At 37.7% G+C, this 16,045-nt stretch overlaps 1 protein-coding gene and 1 long non-coding RNA gene across 2 annotated transcripts in view; one reads left to right on the forward strand and one right to left on the reverse strand.

The window, feature by feature from the left end:
• The window catches only part of LOC310717781, a 296,978-nt gene that overhangs the window by 65,345 nt on the left and 215,588 nt on the right, over positions 1–16,045 (reverse strand). The window lies entirely within an intron of this gene.
• On the forward strand, positions 1,800–15,410 carry crsp7 (cofactor required for Sp1 transcriptional activation, subunit 7). The gene is made up of 3 exons (XM_083525792.1): positions 1,800–2,308; positions 11,244–11,318; positions 12,250–15,410. Exons 1-3 carry the CDS (start codon positions 2,237–2,239, stop codon positions 13,849–13,851), a joined length of 1,749 nt encoding a protein of 582 aa, XP_083381918.1. The 5' UTR covers positions 1,800–2,236; the 3' UTR covers positions 13,852–15,410.

Consider the following 16,045-nt stretch of genomic DNA (forward strand, 5'->3'; position numbering starts at 1 on the left):
ATAGACTAGCTCTTGATTGGTTGCACAGTGGGCAATGTTGCACTCATATACCTAACAACACTGCACCTAATCGTTTACTGCAGCTACGTCCCACTTTAAAAAGGTTAGGACAGGAAGTGAAGAACAACGCAGGTTGGGGAGCTGGTACATGGGATAGCCTTAGAAACCTTTGAGGAAACTGGGGTTCATTGTTGGCTAAAATTGGAATGGTTGCAGCTACAGTATAGTACTAGTAGTTGTGTGTTTTTTTGTTTTGTTGCATTATTCCTGTTATCAGACATCTCTTTATAAATGCAACTGTGGAACAGACAACAATGATGTGGGGACCTCCAGACACAGACGAACAGCTGGTAAGCTCTTCTGAATCAGTTGGAGGGATCGTGGACTCTAAATTACTTGGTGATCTGAATGAGGCTTTCGATTGGCACCCAGAAGACTGGAGATAAATTGATGAGTACCTGGAGAGGTATGGACTCTATGAGTGGGCAGCAACTCTAGCACCACCAATGAATGAGATATATCAGAGCACAATGGGTGTCTATCAAGAAGTAGTGTCACAGAAGGTATGAGCTTTGCAGAGCCTCCAGAGGTCATAGTGGAAGAAGACATAGTGGTTTGTCTTTGGAAACTATACTGCAAGGAGACAGTGTACACAGTAACTGTAACAGTATTTCTTATATATCCTATATATCCTAGATTGTCCCCATTACTATATATCATCTATATATACACTGTGTATAACCTACATATTACATATTGTAAATGTATGTATCCCACATTCTGTACACATATTGTATTACATGCTTTACATATATTTGCATATATCTGCACTTGTCAATTTGAACCATTTCTACTATTTGCACTTCTGGTAGATGCTAAACTGCATTTAATAGCTGTGTACCTCAAGTCAAGTCAAGTTTATTTCTATAGCGCTTTTCACAACAGACATTGTCTCGAAGCAGCTTTGCAGAAATCAACAGTCAATGTGAATGATGTGTATTTATCCCTTATGAGCAGCCGTGGCGACTGTGGCAAGGAAAAACTCCCTAAGATGTCATGAGAAAGAAACCTTGAGAGGGACCAGACTCAAAAGGGGAACCCATCCTCATTTGGGTGACATCAAGAGTGTGATCATAAATCTTTAAACAATACAGAACACTGGAGAGTGAGAACTAACATGAGCACTGGAGTGTAAGATTATAAGTAATGTTATTTCTACAGTCTTATACAGTCGTTTGTGGTTATAAAACTAGGAGGTACTGAGCAACTCATAAAATAGCTCAACATTTCGATCATAGTACCTGTACTATGCAATGACAATAAAGTTCTATCTATCTATCTATCTATCTATCTATCTATCTATCTATCTATCTATCTATCTATCTATCTATCTATCTATCTATCTATCTATCTATCTATCTATCTATCTATCTATCTATCTATCTATCTATCTATCTATCTTGTCTGTCTGTCTGTCTGTCTGTCTGTCTGTTCGTAATGGACCTGTGGAGTGGAATTGGCACAGGGGCCTCGAGTGTGACATATCTGGTGTATTTGCACAATGCCAGTTTTTCTATCTTTGCAAACAGGAATGTGTGCAAACACAAATGTGTTTCTTCTCACACGCCAAGGCAGTATAATATAAGTAAGTATACATATAATATGTATAACAGTAATATGACGTACGTTATTGTGGTTAGATATGCGCGTGACCAAAAAAAAAAGCAGGGGATCGCCCAGGTACATTTAGGGTGTGTACCATCACTAGTGGCTTTCTTGTAAGCGAGGATCTCTGTGTATGTATGTAGCCTGAACTGGTGGGTTCACGAGAAGAATGTACACTACACACTACGCCATTTGGAACACCGCCACGGGACGCAGCGTTACGTTGAGCAAAAGTACTCGACGTGCATGCGCGCGCGCGTTTGCGTAATGACGTTTTTCAGAGCTCAGATTTCCCATAATGCATTGGGTGGTGGTGGGGGGGACGTTTTGCTCCAATTCGCTTGATGAAATCGGGGAGGCTCGGAGCGCGATGAAGCGAGCGGACACGAGCGCTGGCTAAATCCTCCTTATTCGGCAGACATGATTGAAGAGTTCTTCAACTAACAGTCATATAACAAACATGCGGATAGGATACGCCTCGAATCTCCACAAAGAGCTGTAGTTTGTGCAGTGTGCGCACCCTTTATCTCGGAGGATTTTCCCCCGTCGGCCGCTTCGCACCGACCAGGCAATGACAACGGCCTCCGCAACCCCGCAGCAGATGAGAGAGCGGCTGCTGCAGGCCATCGACAGCCAGAGCAATGTGAGTAGCGCGCTAGCTAGCTAGCCGGACTTTTGTTGTTTTGCCTTTTTTAAAGCTCTGACTTCATAGTTGTTCGATTTTCTGAAAATGCAATTACAGACAATTGCGTAAATGCGACGAACACTACAGCGGTGTCAGTAGTGACTCGGTTTATTGTAAAATAAAATGGCCGGTTAATCTGTTGAAGCATCCGGCTAACTGCTAGCTGAAGTTCAGCGACGAAGTTGTTCGTCTCCTTAAGCCTGCTTACTACACTTACTTTCATCGCCCTAAGCTTTCACACACAGCATCTTTGACTAATAACTGCTCATTTACACTGTTTTCCTATTTACTAACACACTTGTAGTTTTTATGCTTAGTCTTTAAGTTAGACAATAATTAACATTAGCTAGCGCTAACTCTGCTAACTGCATCCTCCGAAACAGGTCACCAGTTAGCTTCTCAAGTCAAGTAACAATTAGGCTAGTTGTAAAAGCAACTAAAACGTGACACTCTAACACAGTTTACAGAAATATAGAATAATGAGATTTTGTAGGTAAGTAATCATCAGCATAATTAAATGTTAAGCAGGCCATTGATGCCAGCTAGTCACGGTGTTCCCTACACATTAAGCACAAGTCGAAGCTTATTCTGTCTGGGCTGCTTATAAAAAAAAATACTTACACAATTTACTTACACAAAGTGTCGACGAAGTCTCTCATTTAAGTTTTGTTAGATTGTGCTATGTGAGACTCGGATAGTAGATTATCTGCTAACTAGCTGTCCTACTTTGACACCCATCTGTCCTGCCATGTAGGACTCCATACGGAAGAGATTAAAAGAAAATCCAGGTTTTGTTATTCATGCCAGTGCTGTATTTACCCTGTTTACTGATGCTAGATTATGGTGTGATATAAATATGATACTCGATTTAACCCATGAGTTTGTGTTTATATATACACACTGTATTTGATCACTTAAATTAAATCTCCACAGCATAACTTGATTGTGATTGGCCCTTTTATTCTGTTTACACCTGTTAAACATTTTTGTAACATATAATTAACCTGCCTGCAAAGTCTTTCACAAAGTTCCTTCATCTGGATTTGTTGCCTTATAAAAGATTTCTTTAGCAGTCAGCTTCTGATTAAATTGACAGCTCTAAAGTCTCGTGATTCAAGTGTGTGTTTCATATAGGATCTGCTCAGTTGCGGTTAATAGGATTAGTGATTGCAATATTTCATGTATATTTTATAAACACAAATTTTTCTATAAATATAGTCATTCGTTCATAATCAGGCCTTTCAAGCTTTGTTCAGAGGTTCTTGTGGAATCAGAGCATTTCTAAGGAACACCAGGAGACACACACCTTGACACCTTGGTGTCCAGGGGTTATTTACCATATTCAGCCTATTTACCTGCCTGATTCTGCTCTGACAGCAAACAAATCTCGGAGACCTGAAGCCCTAATATAATAATAATAATTATAATAAATAATAATAATACTACTAAACATTTATATTAACTAATATTAATTAACTGTTATTTATTTATTTTTAAAGCATATTTTGTGTGAATTTTATCTCCACATTGCATGTAATTGCATCTAATTCATCCTTGTTTGTTACTTCTTTGCAGACTGAAGAACATTGCTGTGTGTATTTGCACAATGCCTGACAATTAAGCCACTTTTTCTTGTGTGTAAACATAAATGTGTTTCTTGTCACACATCAGGACAGAGGCCCTGATCTAGTGAGTGAAGTCCTATTCTCACAGTGTGCAGCATAAAATTTATTTTTCATTTTCAAGTCAGTTCAGTCCACACTAGCTGCGTACACATTATAGGTCTTTAAGAAAAACTTTCCAACTGTAAATTCCATTGAAACCCACTAAAATAAAACCCAAACTTTCTATATGCCCTTCCCTTAATTATATTTAAAATCATAATCAATTATACAATCTGCATCACAAAGCACACCATAATACAGAGGTTTGGTTCATTTTGGTCTGTCATGCTCCTCCTTACTTGTTTTGTTACAGCACACCGCTGTCACTTCAACATGGTGATGTAAATTGGAAAATTCGAAAAATGTTTTTTTGAGACATTGGTGATAAAGAAAATATCTATTCATGTTTTTTCTGTCTCCTTTGGTATCATATTTCACAGTCCTGGTTTGAAGAGCAAATGAGTCTCAGCAATGTGAACTTGTAAAAGTATCAATATAAAGAAAAACAAAAAAGAAATTTGGCACCCGTTGGTAGGCTGTAGGTTTGAGCGATGTTGATTTGTCCCTAATTGTGAGTTTACATTTGAAATATCGGGAACTATTTCACCAACCAGAATTCTAATAAAGACAGCAAGATGAAAATTATTACAGGTCAGTGCCAGTATTTGCTAGCACCAAACTGGCAAGCAAACTGATGTAATTGATGTGTATTTACCTCATTAAACTCTGATCTGTAGATTCTGTAATTTATTAATATTATATATTTGGCTATAACGCTACTGTAGTAACCGCTTCCCATTGGGGTTATAGGAGATATTTCTACTCCAGAAACTCTGGTTGACCGATCAAATGAGTGACCGGATGCTAATCTTTATATAAGCTAAAATAACAACGTGCGAAACTGGGTGACATTTTTAATGTGCACTAGAGAAATAATTAGCTAGTTATTAAAAATTTATTATTAAACAGCAGATTTTGTGAAGTGTGTGTGTAATATATGAAGTCTTGCTTTCTAAATATAAGCAAGTATGTAATATAAATATATTATTTTTTGATTGATACATGGACTGCTAGATATACTGATCCTATCCTTATTGAAACTTTGCCATGAGATAAACAAAACATTAAAGAAAAGAAAAGGTCATTCATTAGATTTTTTTTGTTGAGAGTTTTTGGCACAGGATTTAGTGTGACAAGGCCTGGTGGCCAGTCTGTGTGCACTTCATCCCAAATGTGTTCATTGCTCTGTGCAGGCCATGTCATGGTTCAGTTGACTACTCTTTGTTCACTTTTTGTGTTTTGGCCTCTTATGTTTAATAATTATGAAATTGTAATTTTGTAGCATAAAGTGATATCCTATACAATTGTGTGCGTTGGAGATTGGAGAAGGCCTACAGATGTCTGTGTTGGTCAGATTGGCGAAAGTACTATTATTGTAATGTACTGCGTGAAGTGTAACCCCTGAGAACAGTTTTAAGTGTTAAAATAGTCGAAAGCCAAGAAATCTAATGGCCATCTCCTGCCACCATTATACTGTTCCTGATTTAGGACAGTCAAATTGTTAACCTCTTAAAGGACCAGTATTCAAATACTGATATCACTGTTTGGTTATGCCCTACTTTCACGTGACATTTTTACACAAAAATTATAATCTGATGTAGAGGACATTACGGTGGGGATGCAGCGATCGATTATTTTAGTAATTGGGTATTGTAACTGGGGTTGAAACGATTCGTTGAGTAAATCAAATAGATTTTTTTTATTTTTTTTTATTTTTTTGCCTCAATGCTTTCTTTAGTCCAGGGGTCACCAACATTTTTTCTAAAAATAGCTCACCATAGTGCCACTTACCAGTGAGCTGCATCAAATTAATTTTGTTCAAATTAATTTTATTCTTTTTTAAATCACACTTGCATTGGTGTGAATTTGAAAATTAAATATAGATGACTAGATATAGATGAATATCATTAATTATTATTAATAACATAGAATTAAAGGTAAATTGAGCAAATTTGTTATTTCAGAACTTGTATGTTATTTCGACTTGTGTGTATCAAACTGGTAGCCCTTCACATTAATCGTTACCCAAGAAGTAGCTCTCAGTTTCAAAAAGGTTGGTGACCCCTGGTTTAGTCTATTTAACTACACATGGAGCGCTGTGGTTCCCCATGAATCATTATTACTTACTCACCACCTGCTAAACTCTGGAGCGATCTGGACAGGAAAACCCTATGAAAGCCTGCCCCATGTTTGCCTAGGATGAAGCAAAGGAGACCAACGGCTTCAAACTTTGGGCCAACAACATGGATGCACCAGGAATGTTGTATGTTTACTAGAAATAAACTTTAAATTGCAAGGAAAAAAGTCGGAATTGGAAGAAAAAAAAGGCTGAGTTAGGCAAACTATTTTTTTTTTTTTTTTTTTTTTTAACGTGGTGGAAACAAGCTTCTATACAACATACATGATGCTACTTCTGTGTTGTATAGAAGAATCGGGCCAAACAAAGCATACAAAAATATTTGTAAAACTAAACCCATTTAGTGCACTTAATTGCCATATTACATCAAAATACAAATATATAAAATGATCCCAAACTTAGGAAACATTGTCATTTTCTTTGGCCTGAATCTTCTTCTCGCCCCTTGCTTTTTTACCTCCCTGTTCCTCCATTTTTTTCATTTTGCAGTGTCTTCAGTGTTTACCTGTCCAGAGTTTAGTGGGTGGTGCATCAGGTATAATAGTCTGTGTAAAAACAGTACTCCATGTGTAGTTAAATAGTCTATATGCAACATTGAGGCATCTAATATTAATAATAATTTTTTTTTATTAATTATATAATTTTGTATTTGAATTACTCAAGCAATTGTTTCAGCCCTACATCACTGTCATGTTGGGCATGTAAGGGCTTTTTTATACTGCTGTCAGTATCTGTGAACACACAGTTCCGCACAGGCGACTGTGTAGGTGTCTACCATCAGATTTTTATCAAGGTTTAAACAGTATTGGATGGGCAGCATACACACCCACATTGAAACTAAAACGTTCATGGGCATAAGACTAAGATTTTCTGCCACTTATTTTTGTGTTCCAAATCACTAATATCATTGTAATGAGCTCAGCTGAAAGTATTTTACTGAAGTGTTGTAGGAAAGCATTCCCCTTCAGTTGTATTTTCACGCTTCACCACTAGAGGGAGATTCAGTTTACAATTCATGATAAGTTACCTCCGTGACATCACAGTGCACCGTCCTCCACCAAGAGCTTAAAAGGCCAGAACACTGAGCAGCAGTCATCATTCAATCGCAGCAAGAATTGCACCACAAACGATTAAATCCCTAAACGTAGTAAAGTTTAAGTATTCTGAATCCTGTACCGTGTTTTTTTCCAAAACAGTAAAACACTGAGTACAATCTCCTGATCAGCGTACACCGGATAAACTTTCTAACATTTGGTCCTTCGAGCCGGATAGTGTGCTTACAACAGGGATAGGATGTCAGAGCAACCTTCCTGCAAGAGCCTTCGCCAACGACGCAGAACCAAGGCCCCAGCCTATCTTAAAGAGTATGAGGTGCAATATCCTACGCAGCGTTCACATGGACAAGAAGAGGAGTCACAGCAAAGCACAATAAGAGATGAATCTAGTGTATTACCCCCCGATCTTAGTGATTCTCTTCCTTCAAGTCCACATGGTAATGACATTGATGCAGCCGCTGGAGCTATGAGTGCTTCTTATTTAGATGTTGACAAACACCTGGGTAGACCGTGGTTTACCACACCGCCTTTGTTGCAAGAGAATGAGGCTGCACCCACACCCATTAGGCACAAGTCGAAGCTTCAAGATCTGAAGAGGAAAAATAGGCAACCACGTGAAGCTCAGATGGCCCTTCAGGAGGAAGTCCAACAATTACGGATCCTTTATAAGGATATGCAGAATTTAACAGTAGAGCAGCAGTCCTCAACCAAGGCAGGTGAATGAGACTCCAGTCCCATTACCCAGAACCATTTATAGACCACCTGTAGCAGTGGTGCCCAAGCCAGTGCCCTATATTCCACAGCCTACTCCCTGCGGAACCCAAGCGCCACTTAGAGATCCTTAGTCAGAAGCAGACACACATGCCTACAAGGCAAGCCCATAGCCTGATACCGTTTATAATCTGCTATATCCTTCTTCGATAGGGCGGCCTCAGAGTACTGTATGTCCAGAGACGTCCTATCGGGGGCCCGCAATCAACAATTCCAAATTTCACCCATTGTCACCCTGGCGAGTTCGCTCATTTAAAGTTAGCCCATGATCACATTCTCCCTGTTGATGCAGCTGAGCTCTTCAAGTATCAGGTTCTTTTAAAAACACCTGAGGTTTGAAGAGACGTGCCCAATTGCAGATTCATTCCTGAATTCCCCTTGGCCATACACAGACACTATGACTGCACTTACTGACTGATTCGGATGACCTTATCAGTTAGCTTTAACTAAGATGGCAGCAGTCATGGATGCTCCTGATGTTCAGCCTGGAAATTTGTGATTAGTGAAAGACTTTGCTTTTGTGTCTAGGGGAACAAAAGTTAAATAGAAGATTAGGTTATCTTTGGTAAATAGAAAATAAGTAGCTGCTAATTATTAGGTAGCAGATGCACCAAATGTCTTTTACTTACTATACCGTTGCTTGGCATACACTCTTCAAAATCAGATGCTTGAAATTATCCAATATTGAATCACCAGCAATCAGTGCTTTCATGGCTATTAACACTTCTTAGAAACAAGTATTAAAAAAAAAATTCTAATAATTAATCAGCCAGTCAGTTTCAAGAGTCCTTTCAAATTCGTAAATTTGATTTGTTCGGAAAATGGTTCTCGGTTTAACCCATGTTATATAATATAGTATGTTTAGCATAGAATACTGCTTACATTGTGTGAGCTGTAATAAACATTCACGGTTCCTTAGTTTGCACCTCCTTCTTGGTTTGTTTAGGTAGAGTGAACTATCAATGTGGAGCAGTTTGTTCCGAACATCAGTTATATGAAACTGCTATATTTAATGCAAAGTTGTCATGAAATTTGACTTGACCAATCTTCCATATAGTTTAAACCCTGAAGAACAGTTTGACAGGTATCTATACTGATTCTGTGTCTTGTTCAAATGACCATTGCTAATTAATCATGTGACAAAAGCACATTTAGAGATGTGGAATAATGAGTCAGCAGAAACCAATCCCCAAATAGTAATGTATAGAGAAAAGGTTTTGTGTTTCGAAAACTTACCATGTGCATTTTCAAAACTGTTGGTTAGCTGAAAGAACTGTTTTGTAAGGACTGGTTTAAAGCAAATGGCAATAGTTTTGTTTGACTTTCTAGAAAAAGGCCAACTTTTGTTTAGCGAATCTGGCCAAGATTTAACCTTCTGCAGAATCCCATGTTAATGTGTATACATAGAGTTTTATAGTTAAAGTTATAGTGCCAAAAACAATTGCTGCTTGTTTGATTCAATGCTAGATCTGTGAGTCGCTAATATAGCCTACAGGGTGGATCTAGCCCAGACACGGGCAAACTACGGCCCGCGGGCCACACACCAAGTTGGGTTTATTGATCCCACGTTTCCCCTAAAGATGTCGCACTTCAGCTCCATTGATGTTGTTTGCGTGCAATACGTTCTTCTTCTCTTAAGAGAGCTTAATCTGATACTCTTTAAAAACTGCGACCGTTTCTGACAAACACCTTGGATCTATCCTGAGAATTGCCACAACAAAACTTACCCCAGACTTTGATGAACTGGCAAATCAACAACACTGTTCCTACTGAAACTGAACTTGAGTTTTTCTGCTGTGTTTATCGATGCACTGGCAAAAAAAAAAAAGATCAACAAATTGTTGAAATTTGTTAAATTCTTTCTTCAAAACATCTAATGATTGTTAACCTGGTTTTCCATTGTCAAAGAACCCCTTTAGTTTTCCTGCTTGTAAAGCTGTCTGAACTAGATCTGATAATAATGCAGAGCACATAGATGGGTTCTTTTTTTTGGGGGGGGGGGTGGCAGGGACCCCTTACAGGGGAGAAACCTTTCCTAGGACCCCCTCTTAATTGTGACAGTGGATAAAGCTTATGATCACTACAATTTGTACTGTTAGAATTAGGGCTGCAACTAACGATTATTTTGATAATCGATTAATCAGATATTTTTAGTTGTTTGTCCAACTGTGGGCTTTAAAAATAATTTTGTTGGAGTGGCTGCAACTAGGGCTTTAGCTATCGATTATTTTAGTAATCGAGTATTCTACCAATCATTCGACCGTTTAATTAAGTAATCGGATAAGAAGTACTTTTTCTTTATTAAAGCGCAATGCTCAATGAACAAATAATTTGTTTCCTTTTTTGAAAGTTACACTTTTTTGCTGAAATTGCCTACAAGAACCCATTTAATGCATTTAATTGCCATATCACATTAAAATGCAAATACAAATATATAAATCAAAAATCATAAAAATAAATCTCTACTTTTTCATTACATAATTGCAACTTTAATCCTCACAATTCTGACTTGATTTCTAATAAACATCCAACATTTCTGGTGCATCCACCGGTATCCATGTTGTCGGCCTAAAGTTTGAACCTGTTGGTGTATGAACGAGGCTCCTCTGATCCATCTGTCTTGTTCAGCTTCCTCCAGGGCTGATTGTTAGAGAGAGTTCTCTCCATGGATCGGAGGCTTAGTTTGATACCATGTGATTTAATTGATTTGTAGCCCATTTAATTTTCAATGTGTAAAGCTTTCAGGCACTGCAGAAGGGGTGGCTAAAAAAAATTTTTTTTTATTGTAAGAAATAATGTTGCAATTGCAAGGGGGGAAAAAGTGAGAATTGCGAGGTGGTGAAAAACAGATCATAGACTAACCCTGGCAGTTACAGCAGTCAAGCTCTTTAACTTGGAGTATTGCTAATTCAGCATCACAACAGCATTTTTAGTCAGGCTTAAATAAGAATACTTTGTATACCAACCACTCTCATTAAACTATTGTGTATAGTTGGTTAAATTATTTTTTTTTTTAAATGCTTTCTAATTTTGATCACTTATTTCTAAATAAATGTTAAAAATATAGTGTATATGGTCGTTTTCTTTTTAGATGTCCTGTACTCTATACATGCCATAGAACATAACAGGAGCTTACATTTATTCAGCTTTTAAAAAAACCTGTCTATTTTGTCGTAACAAAAACACAGATCTTTTCTCCCCAACAGATATGTAACATGGTTGCAGTCCTTGATGTTATCACCAATTTGGAGAAATATCCAATCACTAAAGAAGCACTTGAGGTTGGTATATTCCCTACTGGCCTCTGTGAATACTGTTTGCAAAACATTTGTATATGTGCATGAACGACTATCACTGTTATTAAAAGCTTTAAAATGGGATGTTTGGTATCATCACACATTTTGGTACTGGGTATGACTGACAAGAAAACAGCAATGATGATGACTGGTATTTACACCCACAGTCTTTTTTTTTTTTTTTTTTTTGTTATTTGCACCCACTAGTGCTCTTATTTGTTTTGTTGTTGTTTAAAATGCTTTTTACCCCCTAGTGATGTAGTGACTGTACAAATACATTAAAGCTGTGTTGGCCACATTGCCTCTTGAATGCAGCATCCATTTATTTATAACAAATTATAATTGTTGGAAATGTAATATTTTGTATACAAGTCAAATTGACTGATGATCAGATGACTTTGATTTGCACTAGTTTTTTTACATCATGAAAGTATCTTGGTAAAAGTAACCTTAAAAAGGTTATCGGAGTAGAGAGTAACTTTCTTAGATATCTGGGCTATTCATTGTGCAATGACAAAATGTATAATGCACATTCCTTTACATTGTATGGCTTCAGTCATTATTATATACTTTATGATAAATCTGTTCTATTAAAATTGTTAAAAGCCTGAACATTTGTTTTGGAACATTGAATTAATGTTTAAAAAAAAGTGTTAAAGCATTAGGGTAGCTCAGTGGTTGTCATTGTTTAATTACCAGGACCACCGAGCTTCCGCTGCAGAGCCTTTGATGCAAAGCCCTTAACTGTTTGGCTGTATAAATGAGAAGATTGTGAAACTTTTTTTTCTCTAACTAAATTTTAAATTGTAAATCAGAAAATTAGCTTTGGTTATATTTAGAATCATTGCTCATGTGATGGTAATGTGATTTACACTTTTGCATTTTTAGTAATTACAATTTCTTTCTTTAAATGCAGGAAACCCGCTTGGGAAAGCTTATTAATGATGTCAGGAAGAAGACGAAAGATGAAGACCTTGCTAAACGTGCCAAAAAGCTCCTTCGAAACTGGCAGAAACTGATTGAGCCCAGCCAGAATGATGCTTCTTCTCGAGGAGTGCAGGGCACCCCAGGCTCAGCCAATGGCAGTTCTCATCCATGCCGAACGGACACACCTCCAGCTGTTCCCCCACCCAGCAAAAAATCTCCAGAGCTTAAAAACAGAATTGATATTCACAATACTTACTTGGCTACAGCGGAAAAGTCTAGAAACCGAAAACACAGGGGGGACCAAAGGGATAGTCCACATCCGCCCAGTAAAATGCACAAAACATTCACATATGGACACACATTTTCTTCCACCCCGCCATCAAATGGATATAGTGGCATCTCTGAGCCTTTCATAGAAAAACAAGATGATGCACCTTCTGATAGAACCTGCCCAGAACATCTTGACAATGACAAACAAAACAAAATCCCTGTTAATGCTGTTAAGCCTCATCCAAGTTCTCCAGGGCTTACCAGACTCCCCAGCACTTCATCTTTACTCAAAACTTCAGTGTTACAGCAGCAGTCAAGAAGAGAAGGAGATGGAGGTGAAAAAAATTCAGTCAGTAGCCCCCAATTCTCATTAAGTCCATGTAGTGTAGCTCGGGAGACAGTGGCTAAGAGGTCTTCAGCTTATGCATCAAAAGGGACTTTGTTGAGCCCATCTCATAATTCTGCCCAAGTGCCCTCTCTTTTGCCTTTAACCTCTCCAAATCAAATGTCTCACGCTGATGGTCGTCTAACTCTGGATCTAGAGGACCAGGTTCCCTTCAACAGGTCTATTGCGAGAACCTCTGAATCACATCTTAACAGTACAGCACAGGAGCCTTCAGAACTGTCCAGACACAATTTCTCACCTGAGGTTTCTAAAGCTGGTTCAGAAAGTGTGACCTTGAACAAAAAACGAAAGAAGTACAGGTCCAGGGACTACATGGTGAATCTTCAAGGCAAGGCCTCAGAGGACAGGACGAAGCCTGTGCGCTTAAAGGAGCGCAGATTGACTTTTGACCCAGTGACGAGACAAATCAAACCCCTCACTCCAAAGGAATCCCACCAGGAGGAGGAATGCCAGGGACCACCAATTTTCGAACCCCCAAGGATTGAGACCCCCCAACAGAAGCCACCCACGACTGCTCAAAATCCTTTTCAGCAAACAAACTGGAAAGAGCTATCTCGAAACGAGATCATTCAGTCATACCTTAGTCTTCAGAGCAATGTTCTAACGTCCTCTGGAGCTCAGACTCATGGTGCACACTTTTTCATGACTGAGTATTTGAAACAAGAGGAGAACGCTGTTAGAGAATTAAGAAAGACTCATGTTTTAGTCCCTAGTGGCTTGACCACTGAACTACCGGGTGTGAGTCGAGAGGTGACACATGAAGATCTTTGCAGAATAGACAAAGAGCATTGGCCAGGAGTAAACGGCTGTTATGACACCAAGGGAAACTGGTTTGATTGGACAGATTGTATATCTTTGGATTCTCATGGTGATGAGACCAAGTTGAATATCCTGCCGTATGTCTGTCTAGACTGAGAAAACAGCTCTAATGGCTTTTGGTTTTCATTGCCCCCACTGTGAGTAAAAAAAAAAAAATGTCAGAACAACTTTATTTTCAGTACTGAAGTTTTCTGATCATTGGAGTGAAAAGGGGGCTCTTTGGTTTTCTTAAATAAAAAAGATAATTCAATAGATGTCCTGTTTGTAATGTGCTGCTACCAACAAGAATTTGCAAACTAGATTTGTAAATGATAGCTCAGAGTACCTGGGCTGGTTATTGCACAGTGTGTATAGGAGTCAGAGCACTAAGCAGTGCAGGTTAGAAAGCAAGTCAGAAACTTGTTTGGCAGTTACAAAAAAAAAAAAAGCTTTATGTGACTTAAAGAATAAATTATACTTTTTTTTTTATCATGTATGCATCTATTTATTTGACTTGATCATTTTTTCCTACCAGAAGGTTTATCGGCCAAGATGTGCAAATATCTTTAAGGCTTTTCATCATCACACTTTCATTTGTTTTGGGTTTTTTTTTTTTTGTGATGGACATGCGGTGTGTACATCTCTCTTTCTCGTGCTAAACAATGCAGCCACCAACATTCCATATGTTACATTGTTCTCAGTTTATCCTGTGTATGTGATTTCCATGAGAGAGAAGCAAATCTATTTTTAGACATCTTTGATAAGAAAGAATAAAAGTATAATAAATATATTTGCTTAGATAATTATTCAAATATCAAAGAAATAAAGATGTTTATTTCGCGTCATGCCACAGTTGAAAAGTGGCAGTAGAGAGTTCGCCTCTCTTTATTTAAAGACAATGTTTAAATGCTGGAAATGTACTCCTTACCATTCCTTTCGATGTTGTTTGCCTTACTGGACACAAACAGTTTCATTTCAAGAGCCTTTGGGAATGTAGAGTTTTTTTCTTTTTTTTTTTTTTCTTTTCCCTGCCTCCCGCTTGTATGATTGTTTCTAGCCCCATTATTTCTCTCTCTCTCGCTCTCTCTCTCTCGCTCTCTCTCTCTCTGACAGTATATGTGCATTATCTGCATGTCTGTATATAGTTATTTCAGTCCATGTACAATGTTGCTAAGTGTTTGTTTAGTGAGATCACATTGAAAAATATGAGTGATTCTTTGTTTTGAAGATCATTCACATTCATAAACGTCAGTTAATTTAAGATGTAGTTATATTGAACTCATGGTAATTCTTCCCTCCCTTTAAATTAAATCTGGTTTGTTTCATTTTCATAACATTTTCTAAAGGCAGTGAAAGTCATTTTGCTGCAGACTTGCAAACACTGTGTGCTCTGCTACTTTCATACCAATGTGCCTTTAATGTCAATAAAAAAAGAAAAAAAGAAATTGGAATGGCTTCAGCTAGCTTAACTTGAAAAGTACAACATATTTCTTAAAATCATGACAAAAATTGCAGGGATACACATTGTTTTTGAAGCAATGAGCTCAACCCTTGGTAAGGGTATAATGAATCTGCAATAAAACCAGATGGCAAACTACTCTGATCAATTAGTTGATCAATAATTTTGTTCAGTGTTCAACATGACTCGTTTGTTGAAAATAAATGATTTGATTGAACCTTGGCCATCCTGGTATCGTTTCTGTTAATAACCACTTGTGCCAAACGTTTTTTTATTTATTATTATTATTATTATTATTATTATTATGGTAAAGAGCTTTCCAAGTTAAACTTTTACATTTTAACATTTTTGTTTTTGCTCAATGTCTTATAAAGCGTGAATTTTTATGCAGTATATCTCTACTGCATGTATTTTACTATAGACTTTATCAATTACATTTTTCCCATCAGAATCTGGCTCTTAATCAGACATTTTCACAAAATAAAATACCTGAGTGGATCCGCTTGATGCTGTTCCACTGTTTTAGGCCGGTACTATATTGTCCAGTCCCGATTACTAATGTGTATATACTTTAGCTCTCTTATACATCCCTCCACAGTTTTAAAGTTCTTTATAATGCAATTATGCGGTGTTTATGCAGCATTATAATCCTCTCAATCCATCAGACTGTTTACAATAACTGATGGTCAGTGCACATTGGCAGGTATTTCTCTAGCTTTATAAACTCACCTGCAGCATTAATCACAATGAGTCACTTGCATAATGATCACTAGAATGATTGCTGCTTTGAAAGACTGTTCTATTCATGCTTATCTCAAGACAGTTTTGTGTTCTTCCAAATAGTTGAACAAT

The sequence above is a fragment of the Silurus aristotelis genome, assembly GCF_946808225.1.
Source record: "Silurus aristotelis genome assembly, chromosome: 22".
Taxonomy (NCBI): domain Eukaryota; kingdom Metazoa; phylum Chordata; class Actinopteri; order Siluriformes; family Siluridae; genus Silurus; species Silurus aristotelis.

Bases quoted from the DNA above. Each gene is read 5' to 3' on its own strand.
- crsp7 (XM_083525792.1), top strand. From the start codon at position 2,237: ATGACAACGGCCTCCGCAACCCCGCAGCAGATGAGAGAGCGGCTGCTG. The intron at 2,309-11,243 runs GTGAGTAGCGCG...TCTCCCCAACAG, and splicing joins CCATCGACAGCCAGAGCAAT to ATATGTAACATGGTTGCAGT. The intron at 11,319-12,249 runs GTTGGTATATTC...CTTTAAATGCAG, and splicing joins TCACTAAAGAAGCACTTGAG to GAAACCCGCTTGGGAAAGCT.